The 12518-nt window shown below is 37.2% G+C and overlaps 2 protein-coding genes across 2 annotated transcripts; both read left to right on the forward strand.

The window, feature by feature from the left end:
- The first annotated feature begins 6434 nt into the window (after window positions 1–6434).
- On the forward strand, window positions 6435–9521 carry LOC136238602 (caspase-3-like). The gene is made up of 5 exons (XM_066029163.1): window positions 6435–6595; window positions 6680–7442; window positions 7495–7617; window positions 7678–7839; window positions 9105–9521. Exons 1-5 carry the CDS (start codon window positions 6593–6595, stop codon window positions 9353–9355), a joined length of 1302 nt encoding a protein of 433 aa, XP_065885235.1. The 5' UTR covers window positions 6435–6592; the 3' UTR covers window positions 9356–9521.
- Window positions 9522–10684: 1163 nt separating this feature from the next.
- Window positions 10685–12440, forward strand: LOC136238258 (uncharacterized). The gene is made up of 3 exons (XM_066028615.1): window positions 10685–10872; window positions 11108–11259; window positions 11688–12440. Exons 1-3 carry the CDS (start codon window positions 10821–10823, stop codon window positions 12360–12362), a joined length of 879 nt encoding a protein of 292 aa, XP_065884687.1. The 5' UTR covers window positions 10685–10820; the 3' UTR covers window positions 12363–12440.
- The last annotated feature ends 78 nt before the right edge of the window (window positions 12441–12518 follow it).

Raw genomic sequence — 12518 nt, forward strand, 5'->3', positions numbered from 1 at the left:
TATGTGATGGTATAGTGTGGGCATTATATTTGATATAAGCTATTTTAGGTAACGTGGTAAATAAACTGAAACCATATATGTAATGGTATAGTATGCATTATACTAAAGTATAACATGAGTATAATGCAGGGTTTATATTAAGGCTTATTTGTATTCAATAAGCCACTGGAAACACCATCTTATATCCCACTTTTTCACAGTGTCAACTAAAAGCAACTTTGAAGGTTGTAGGTCTAGATGTAGCACAAGCTTGCTGTAGTGCTGGTCACTGTAAAGCTCTAATAGCAATAAATACTTAGGTTTAAAGGAAGTAAATCCATCCCTCCTGGAAGAAACTGAGTGTGGTGCTCAACTAGACATTGGGTGGCCTGCAGCTGTATGCACAGTTCAAATCCTGGGGTTAAAGGGAATTCAAGGAAATTTTTTGTCTTTTTTGCCCAATTTCAATTAGCTGGTTTAAATATCTGTTCATTAAGTTAGGTAATTCAAAAGCTGTAGCACAGGTTGCTGTGTATAGACCTTAAGTGCTGATCACTGTAAAGATACACCGACTAGATAAGAGTATATATTATGTACTTCAACCATGTGGATGGTAGAGGGATAGGCCTGAGTCAAATATGCTCAAAATGCTTTCAGTCAGTTATGCTTTTCAGTCTTTCTATTATGCTTGCTAGACTAGCAACCTTCTATCTTGAAACATTTTAATCAGTAAAATTAATGCTCTATTAGAGTATTTCACTACAAAGTGAATGTTCTATTAGAGAGTATTGATCTAAGAAGCTATGTACAATGCTCTGTTGTAGTTTGTAGACTATTGCAGCTTGCACCGACTGCTCTTTTAGGGAGTATCAATCTATTTTCATGGAATTATGCTCCATACTTTGAAATATCTACCCAATATGCTAGTATTATGCTGGTATAGCACTCCAGCCTATTATGCGTTTTGTTATGCTGGCATATTTGACACAGGCCTATAGAGAGAACTCAAATTATAATTTAATTATGACTACTAAGGTGTGAGTAAAATATGCTAACAATATGCTTCCAGGGGTTTCCTTAAATTTTCACCTACAGTATAAACTACTATGCTCTTCAGTGTTCCCATTATGCTTGCATGCAATATATGCTACTACAGTAGGTTAGCAACATTATTAATTTTTCTTATAATTGTTTTAGAACATTTTAATCACTTAATTCTCTATTAACAGTCAGTAGGTCAAGTCATTAAGTCTAAGTCTTGAATTAGGTTAGGTAATCCTAAGGCTGCAGCACATGTTACTGTCAGACCTTCAGTGCTGGTCACTGTAAAGTGCTAGAGAGTATCGATCTAAGTGAGTATCTATATATTTTCATGGAATTAAACTCCACAGTTTGAATGTTCATCTAATATGCTAGCATTATGTTGGCATAGCACTCTATAGTCTATTATGCTTTTTATATGCTGCAGGGCATGACATACAGAAATATAAAATTATACAAACGCAAGTAATTAACCAACTTTGAGGGGAAAGACCATATTAGGTATATATGTGTCAATTTAAGCTGGTTTTTTCATATAGCTAGTTAGCTATGGATCGGAGGCAGTTCTAGAAAATTTGCTGACTGGTTTCTAATTCCAGAGTAGAAGTGCAGCTGCTTATAAGGTCATGTAGTCATGGTCAATCCTGTCTGATACAGTGGTGGATTGATCCAAACATCTATTAATGGTAATTATTTTTAGAGACATTTAACATGCTTGATGATGCTGAAAGAGCAATTTTGGGTGACAGTTAACAAATTTTCAGGGGTTAGCCACTTAAAGCTTTTAGTAGAACAGCTAAGCGACAAATCAGTTTTGCAAAACTCTTTCACTTCATATCATTAGGCCTGAGTCAAATATGCTCAAAATTTTGCCTAAAATGCTTTCAGGAATTTCCCAACATTTTCATCCCATTATGCTCCTACAGTATTCCTATTACAATTGCATTATGCTCCAAAGTTAACATTTGTTACAATTTATAATATCTTGGAATATTTTAATCAGTGAATGCTCTATTAGAGTATTTCACTATAAAGTGACTGATCTATTAGAGCTATGTACAATGCATTTGAGTATTTTATTGCAGTTCACAGTTTCCACTGACTGCTCTATTAGGAAGTATTAATCTGTTTTCATGGAATTATGTTCCAATACTTTGAAATATCTACCAAATATGTCAGCATAACGCTAGCATAGCACTCCAGCCTATTATACTTTTTATTATGATGGCATATTTGACACAGGCCTAGATATCATAAAAAAACATCGTGCAAGTATCCCAAATGATTTCAGATATGGTGCCATATCAAAATCATTGTCTTAGGGCATTTTGAAAACTATGGGGACATATCTCCATTGTATTAAAGAAACTACCTTTTTAAAAGTTTCAGATCATCCACAGTGTTATTTCCACCATTTTACAAGTACTAACTGTTACACTGGACTTGAAAGCTGTGATCAGATTCTGTAGGCAACTGAGGAGGATTCCAAACAAAATTAACGGTAATAAAAGTAATTTGTCAACAGCCCATTTTTGTGGAACACCATGCCTTAGGCCATTCTGCAGATTAAAAAGTCACCCTTATTCCGTTAAGCCCTCCATCGTTTTCTTTGTCCTTGTAGTCCTAGTAGTTTCATGTTTTGTGTTACTGTATTTATGTGTTTGTGGAAAGCACATTTGTAGGCTTGCCCTTTTGTACAACCAAGTCGTTTGATAAAATTGACAATAAATAAATCGACAAGTAGCTAAATTTTTCTGGTTTTCATTCTTTTTTTTGTAGAACTGTAAGCAATGATTGCATGCTTTTTAATGCATTGCCCTGACTGTGCTGTACAGATATTGAAGCATGAAGCATACGACCAGTATGCTCAGTAATAAAGCAAAACTGAGGTGAAGCTGATTTGGGCCAAACTGGTGCGGAGTGCTTTATTAGTGCCCGTTCTTTATACGTATAACGTTGTATAACCAGTGAAATATATATATACGTATACACACATACTGCATGCAACATAATTGAAAACACAACACAATACAAAAATACAAAGCACAACTGTACGGATAGACAAACATTCCATACATACAGGGCTGCCGACACCAGGAGGGGGGGAATTGATAAGAACACTACACGTATAAGTTTACATACGTTCTACAAGTGGAATGAAATAAGAATGAAATTCTACTGCTGTAGGTAGCATCCAAACATTAATATTATATAGCTTGTGGCGGTTTACTTGACGATAACTAAAACTAAAAGTACTGTTTATGTAGAATAATATAGCTATATAATTAAAACTAAAACTAAAATTGTTGACGAAACTAACTATGACTATAAATAAGACTAAAAGTCCTTACTAAAACAACACTGAGAGGGGAGGGCAACTGGGATATTTTGTCCTAGGCCCTACTTTGTAAGGGGCCCCAAGGAGCCTTATACAGTAGTAGCTGCTCCATACTACATTATCCACACATATGTAGCTACAATGAAACGAACTTACAACAGTGTAAACTCAAGATACATAGGAAGCCTCAGTATAAGAGATACCATACAAGCTCAATGAGATTCATAGCAATGCAGTCTGCAGTGGCAGCAAACCATTATAGACAGTGTGACTTTTACATATGTAAGATCTAGACTATATAATACAACAGTCACACACAGCAGTCAGGCAAATATTCAGTTATAGTAACTGTTACTATCAGTTTGGCATAGGGTATAAAATTTCCTAGGTGGCATGTATTTGGCGTTGCTATAAAATTCAAGCTCAAGATACCCTAATACAGCAATCACTCTTACATAACAGTCAAACATTAATATAATTATATTATTAAAATCACTCTCATATTTAATCTGGCTCAGAGGGTCTAATTCTCAAAAATTTCCTGGGGGTTTGGGGGGAGGGGGGCATGCTCCCAGACCCCTGGTTTGGTATGCTTTTCATGCTAAAACTGTTATCAGTTGGTAGCTAGCTAGTACTGTGCTTTTTTAGTTGTAGTCTAGTAGCTAGTAGTAGCTCCCAGACCTCCTTAGCTTGGCATGTTTTTTATACTAAAACTGTTACGCTTATCAGTTAGTAAGAGACAACAACTGAAGTTCGAAAAATCATCCACACATCCAGTTTTGTGATCAGCTGTACAAATTCACTTTGTTTTCAGTCACTATAGAATGTAAGGAGACATTATTAATGTACAAATGCAAGAATTTTAGAACTTTTACAGGAATCATAGAAATTAAATATAGTAGGGAGGTCATCTACCACTAGATAGTATAGCCATAGTAGTATTTCTGGTCAAATGAGCTTTGTTATTAAATTTTTGTGCTTCTATGATCCCTATTCAAATCAAATGTTTACTTTTTTGTAATAACATAAATACATTACTGGTGAACCATCGCATACCATATCAATGGAAAGAACGGCACTAGACCATTAGGAAAATTGTGTGACTGAACGTGCACCCTGACTAGTATCAATTATTGAAATGCAAAATGGTAATTCTACTTTGCTTTCAGCTATCTTGTTGGGAAGAATGCATGGTTCTTGCTGACGAGATTGAACAAAAAAATCAAATCAACACATAATACTATTTCAAAGACAGAGTATTAATTAATGTATACTGTCTGGTGCAAACATGACCAAGTCTACAGAAACCGAGCATGTTTGCACAAACCACATCCTCACCACATATCGTAGGACCAGGATAAAATATCTTAATTCTGTTACTTGCATTGTAAAATGTTTACTGTGGAATAAAATTGCATGGCCATACCAAAGTGCCATGCATAAACAGTTTGGAGTTATGAAAGTTTGTGCATGTCCACATGCTAGCCCTATCCTTGCAGGAACTTGAATGTTGCAGTATCATAATGGGAATTAGTTAGATAGTACATAAAATTCCTAAAAGCATGCATAATAATCACTAGTAGCACATTTAATTTCAGTACTGTGCAGAGTATGAAAGACAGTATATATGTGTTCATTAACTTCAATGGATCAGAATTAATAGGAAGAAAAGGACAATATTACTTCACGACATCACATGTAAAAATAGGGATTATATGTGACTTGCTATAAGCAGCTGAATGATTACTAGTTGTGCAGGTGACCAGTAAGAAATGGCAGCTGACTTTACTAAGGTGCTAGCCTTCTAATTTTACTGGTGAATGAGTAATCAGTTTTGACTGCGTTTTAGATGATGAATGAGGACATGACTTTTATGGTATCTTTTGAGAAGTACTCCTGAAATATAGCATACAGCTATGCAGTATATAACAGTGTTACAACCTTCATGGCTGTGTTGAATGCTATGCAAACACAGTATAACACTGTTTGCTTTATACACAGTATAGTTATTATGACTGTGTACCTACAGTATACAAATTGATGTCTTAAGTATATAATTGGGTAGTGCATAGTTTTAAAATTTTACTGATTAAAATGTTCATTCGTCAAAATGATTCCCAGAATCAAAATTTTGCAGTAGCTATGTAATGATAGCTATTAGCTGTAACCAAACCAACCATCGTTGCTGCGATTAAGAGCCTGTCTTTTCTTCATAACAAAAATAATCTCCTGCCCACATGAAAATTCATGTGGATAAGAAACAAGAAGTCTAGGCTGTTTTCCTGCTCTGATGTGTAATAGCCATAGATATATCCTACCACATGCATGCAGCTACAGCTATACTGCCTATACAACCATGGCATTGTGTCAACCTACAAAATCTGTGGTTATAGTTAAAGCAGCCAGACTATCATCATTAACTTTAACCACAGATTTTGCAGGTTGACACAAAAGACCCTTTAGCTGCTGTTTCAATAGATAGCTACTGTGGTCAGTTTTGCAATGTTTGTTTATAGCCATGGTGATTTTCCGGCTTCTTTTATTCATTGGTCAGGTCTCAGTTCCGCAGGAATTAAACACAGCCGGAAGGAGACTAAACTAACTACGTATTGCAGACATGCCAACTCTCACGCATTAGGTGTGAGTCTCACTCTTTTGCTAGTAATCTCACGCCCTCACGCCTAACCCTCTGTTTCTCACTTAGTTCTCACGCCTGATCTGCTTCATAAGTAGCCCTGTGCTTAAAATTAGACAGACCTGTGCTTATTTTTGTACTTTGAGCATGTAGCTAGCGAATTTTTTTTTTTTTTTTTTTGGTCTTCACTACTAAAAATCCTGGAGCTGCACTCGAGTCTGGTCCACATTGCTGGCCGTGTTTGAGGTCTCACTCCTAAAATTGTTCAGAGGTTGACATATTGTCAGCTAGTTAATTAGCCTCTTGGGACATCACCCCGTAAACTAGACCTGATTTTACACCATTCTAACGCGCAGTGTTTTATCAATTAGATCATAATTCTATTATTATCATTGACGTAAATTACCTAAACGGGACTTTTCCCACGAGTCCCTAACGGTTTTGTGGTATAGCCCGCGAGAGTATATATAATTGCCATGGTGAGTTCGATCGATTCATAAACTTATTTAAGAGGTGGCTACGACGGATCAGCTGTTTCGAAACGTGAGGGAGTTGGATAGGATTGAATTCAACCGAAGGTGAAGAGCTACGTGACTTAAATGGTATGAATTAATTGATGACTTGGATATTATGTACACGACGTAGAATTCAATGTAGTAATTTATTCGCTTGTGTTGAAACACTAGATGGCTGGTGCTGGCTACAGTCAAGAGTACATTCCCAATCTAGCTAACTACAAAGGATTGGCTATTGTCATCGGAATGGACTATTCTACTACGCCGGACCACGTATTCCTTCCTGGTACAGAAATGGACGTAAGGAAGATGAGTGAGACGTTTTCCTTCTTGAAATTTGCTGTCATCAAGTTGTGGAATATTGGAAAAGATGAGCTGATATCAAAATTGAACTTCATAACTCAGTACAATATCGAATGCCGGAGAATTGCAGTGATGTTCTCAGGACATGGCAAGTTAGGGCAGCTTTATCTACAAGATGGAAAGGCAATTAAGACAGAAGACCTCTTTCGTCAGTTCCGGCCGGATGCCGGTAACATGACTCTAGCTAAGGTGCAGTTGTTTTTCATTGATGCATGTCGAGGAGATGCAGTCGATCATGGAATATACACTGGCAAGGGTGGAGATGCAAAGAATCAGAGAATTCCTTCCACCGGAGATGTGCTTATTGCTTATTCCACAACAGCCCATCACAAAGCATTTGAGCATCGAGAAAGTGGTGGTCTGTGGTTGAACTTGTTAGCAAGAGAACTAGAACAATCTGACAAAGCTATCACCGAAGTCTTGGTTGATGTCAACTATCAGCTGAAATCTGAGTGTCAAAGAAGTGGAATTCCTTTTCAGACTGCTGAGTGTATAAACTATCTTACTGAAAATGTATACTTGCGCCGAGAAGCTCTAGAAAGTTCTTCTGTCTTAGGTGTGATGCGATTGAGTGAGTTTTGTGTTATAGCATGTAACATGTAACATCACTGTGAACTATACAGATCACGGGAAATATCGTGACGAACTTCACCAACCTCAGTATCGCCTTACTTCACTACCAAAGCCACCTCCACTGGCTTCCTATCTACCACCATTGCGACACAATGCCAGTCCGTACTATGGTGGTAAGCATGACTATATTACTCTACTATGACTGTATGGCATATCATATATCGTACCTACAGCAATGATGATGTATCCTGACTCTGCTAATATAACTACAAAGCAAGGTGGACAGCGTAGAGATGACTCACCAGTTAGACAACAAAGAGACAATATTGCCACTCAAATACCAGCTGCAGTGCATATGAAGACTTCTAATGACAGAGATGTAACTACTATATCAGGTAAATACACTGTGTTGATTTGAACACTGCACTACATGTATGTATTGCATACTGCATTATAATCCATGTGATTTATGCAATAATTCACAGTGCACATTTCAAGTACGCAATGTTCAAACATACAGAAATCCTTAAATTTTATCAGGTTCATTGAGTAAAGAGTACTATTGATGCTTGTGGCATTCATGTAGTATACAGTACTGTGGATTTTCTGTCCGTTTGAACATTGGTACTGTGTATCGTGTACTGAGTATTGCGTATTACATTTTAATCCCTGTGATTTATGTAATATATATGCTATCAAGCACATAGTACGCAATGTTCAAACAGCCAGAAAAACCACAGTACAATAGCTGTCCCTTTGTGTACCTCAAAATGAGCTTGGCAAATAACACCTTCAAATTGGGCCTTCAACTGCAAAAAATTTGTGTAATCATTGCAGTATCATTTATATATGTATATATATATATATATATATTTTTTTTTTAATTGCTGAGCTAATAAAAATGCACATTCTCACTGTTTGCATTCCAATAACCACAACTTCTGGTGTGGTGGCCTGTTTACAATTATGTCACAACCGTTAGATTTTTTTTAGCTTGTAGGTGTGATATAACTATGTAGATGTCAGCTAGCTGTGCATGTAAATTTATAATGTCTTAGCAAAGGCTGGGGATCTGAGATGTACACATACATGTACACAACTTCACAGAGATAATAATATGACTAAAACATCACAACCATTATGTCTCACTATGAATCACTTTGTTCAGAGATCATGGAGGCTTCCTTGAGAAGCAAGCGTGTGCAATTGTACATCACAGACTTGGCAAGTGTTGTTGGTATTTATGAGTGAGGTGTTGGTTTAGCTTATGACCACTCCCTTAGAACACAAGAATGTACCATCTTCTATCAATCCTTTAATAATAAAATCATTTGAACAGCTCCCTCCCCATTCTTTGATGGTCGTGTGTCTTACCAACTGTGTGGTATGCTGACTCGCAGGACATGTATCTCTAACTTTGTGATGTCATTGATGTTTCTCATTTTAGCTAGGAAAACTACTGACTTTTATGAGTTCTGCCTTTTGGGTTCAAAATTGATATGTGATGTTTTGTATTGAACATATTAAAGAAGTATTGTGTTTACAAATTTTATGGTCAACCCCTCTTGTATTACAGATGTGCATGTAAGACTCACCTGTTTACTGTATGTTGCATGTAATTGTTCAGTTTTAATTTTTTCTGTCCAACATTTCATTTCAGGTGTTTACAAGCAGCAGCTAAAGAATTATTGTGCCAGTACGGAATTGAGATATAAGAAGAAATACAAGTATTTGAGATCCTTTCCTGCTGGGAGTTTGATCCCACTTTATCGAACTGAGAAAATCAGGGGCAAACACATTTCATCTGTTATCGTCGTCCCATTGCACTTTGGCTATGTCAAGGGAGATTACTGCAGTAGCAGACATGAGGCAGAAGAAAGCGCTGCCAAGAAACTACTCCAACAGTTTTAACACTTTTTATCTACATGAACATTTTTATTAATTATACGGTGTGATCTTGACTGTACATGTATAACTGAACTTTGTAATGAACTATATTAATCTACAAAATTAGCTAATTTATATACTGCATGTGTATATGCATGTATGTCAATTTTTTTTCTTTTGCTGTTCTTAATTGTGGTGAAGGTTTAAACCAGGTATTTTATTATATTTGCTAACTCATTTAAAATAATTTTATGGAAAAATTACCAAAGTCAACCTTGAATATCTGTAGTAACAACAGACTGGCACAGCACTGTAGACAAAAAAAAAAAAATAGATCCTGGGGATGTTTTAGGCCAGATTGCGGACTCATAATTTTCCAGACATGGTTGATGACAATGCCTATTGAGACTTACTGATTAACCGGAAGAGAAAATTTGATTATTCTCATTATAATTATTGTCTTGTATGGCCGTACGCAGCGGCATGCTACACTTTCAACATCAATCATGTGAAATGGCCTGAAAGGTGAAACCGAAAAGAATCAACAAAGTACATAAATGGTTGTATTTTGTACAATGGGAAACTTGTCTAAGTTGACATAACCTTTCATTAGTATTTAGTTGACCTTATTCATCGAGTGACTACATTCACACTACATCAGTGTGTGTACCTAAATGGTAGCTATGTTTGTAGTAATTATACATGGGGATTATACATTTATTATAGAACCCTATTTGACCCTTTGCCAGTTTTTATAGTGCATGCGCATATGCACAATGTAGTATGCACCCCTGGCCCATTATGGTAATTCATATGCATGCATTCTTGTATGTAGCCTATATCATGCATCAAGGCCTGTCATATGGGAAGGCCGTTTGCTTATACATAGGATGGCCTACTTGCAGTGACCTGGTCATGTAGCTAAGCTATGACAACCTTGACACAAATTAAAGCCTCATGAATAATGGCATAGCTAGCTACGTATAAGGGAATTGGATCAGAAATAGTTCACAGCACCGGTACCATGGATGTACTAATATGCCTGTGTGTAGGCTAAGCCCTGGACTCAGTCTCCATGAGTGCATGTCAAGGTGCATGTACATGGCCCACATAGCTGTATGTGATTGGATTGACATAATGTATCTAGATTCTGTCCATATAGGGAGTGATGGAATTAGGAAAGTATATACCATTACATCCCGTCACGTCGAGACTACTTTGTATGGTTTCTTGTATCCCCACGTGCTGCTAGCTAGTTAGTATTGGTCACGTATGCACGCGTATGCTTCTACTGTAGTTATCGATCTAATATGTCCATCATACAAACACATTACACAGACACAGACTACATATACAAAGATGTCCTGCACGACACAATTTACCTGCTAGTATTCAATTCTCTATTAGAACGGTCGTCCGATGAAAGTTAGCCAATCAACAGCGCGTCAGGAACCTCTCCCTAGCAACATGGTAAATCGTTAGAGACGTAATGAACGGTCAAATGAGAGAGCTTCCTACGTTGTGTCACCTGAGAACTGATGGTAAGTGGCTTAATAGCTGTGTTGTGTGGCTTGCTCTATATTACTGTCTGAATGACTCGAGGAAGTCCGAAGAGTATCTCGGTCATCAGTGCTGGCCCTGGCTGGCCAGTACAGCAACCAAGACCTCTCATTTCCCTGTACTTCTCAACTTAATGCCCTTATCAGTTTATAGAATGGGTACCCATAACTATGTGATGTGTGTGTATGTGTATTGGTTATCATCATTATTTTGCAGTTTTGCCACCGATAAAATTCAAGCAGTACTCATCATCAATACGTCAGCCGCATCTCACACAGCAGGTAGATATGTCAGGGGTTCTAGTCTGCCAAGCTCACAAACAGATACCAGGTCGTCTACGCCCACTTAACCCACCTACAATGCCACAGGTTTGATCTTTAATAAACTGTGCACAATGTAGCTTAAGTGTATACATTGGTGTGGCATAAAATCTACTACTTGCTCAGACTCAGTAATTGGCAAAGTAAATGGCAACTCGATATACATTATTATGGGATATTTTCTTCCTAGTATGACATAACTGACAAAATAAACTCAAACATGAAGCCCTGTATACCTTGACAATGTTTATACATGTACTGTATTAACTATGTAAAGTTCTGCGTGACTAGAAAGCGTGACTAGAAAGTTTGGCAAATAGAAGGAAATTCACCAAACTTTAATTTATTTGACTGTTGGCTATTAAGTTGGCAATTTTTTTTATCCACCAGCCTTCACAATCATCTTCGTAGTTTGTACATACTGTAATGCTTTACTGCTGTATTTGTATTATAACACAATACGCTTGTTCTTACAGAGTATTTCAGACACAGATGGCATCAACAACAACACCAGTGAAGTTTCCTTTGATTTGCAGTGTCAGGATACAGAATGCGATGACACCTTACCAGAGCACGAGAGACCAAAGGCTCCTGAGCCAATGATTTTGGAATCTATCTCTAACTTTGACCTTAGTGAGCTCATGAACAAAGAAGATAGCCAAACAGAGCTGATGAATTTAACCGAAGTGCACGCCAGCAAAATTCACCAGGTTGTTACAACTGACAGTAATAAAATCACCCGTGTGAGGAGGAACACATCTGTTGACTGTTTAGTTGTTGAAGACATTGATGATGTTGATTATGATGATTTTAGTGATGGTGCCATGAGAAGTAGTGGTATGTTGATTGTACAGACGTTAAGTCAAGAGCCGTTGATTGGCAGTGATGGAGATTCCAATGAGAATTATTCAAAGCACGGAGCCAAAGGAGTTTCATGTAAATCAATACCTTCAAACAAGGGTAAACCGAAGTCACACTCCAAGTTGAGAAGATTCACTAGTAGCATAACTCGAGCAGTGACCAACAAGATCAGGAAACTCCGTCGTCCTTCCAGGGAAGTGGTCCCATCTAATGGAAGTAGAAGTGCTAATGAAAGTGATGACAGTATTGCAACATCTACAAAGAATCTTCTACAGACGTTGTCATCTTAGAAGAGTTAGAATATTGTAACAGTTATGAAATACATTAAAGTTTACGTCTATCAACAATGTGTCATACCTACCCTCTAGTTGGTAAGCTTTTGTGACACCTGAAGTCATAAAGGCATAAACTTATTCTTAGGGGTGTGGGAATTTGTCACAAAACAT

Source organism: Dysidea avara, chromosome 11, assembly GCF_963678975.1.
Source record: "Dysidea avara chromosome 11, odDysAvar1.4, whole genome shotgun sequence".
Classification (NCBI taxonomy): Eukaryota; Metazoa; Porifera; class Demospongiae; order Dictyoceratida; family Dysideidae; genus Dysidea; species Dysidea avara.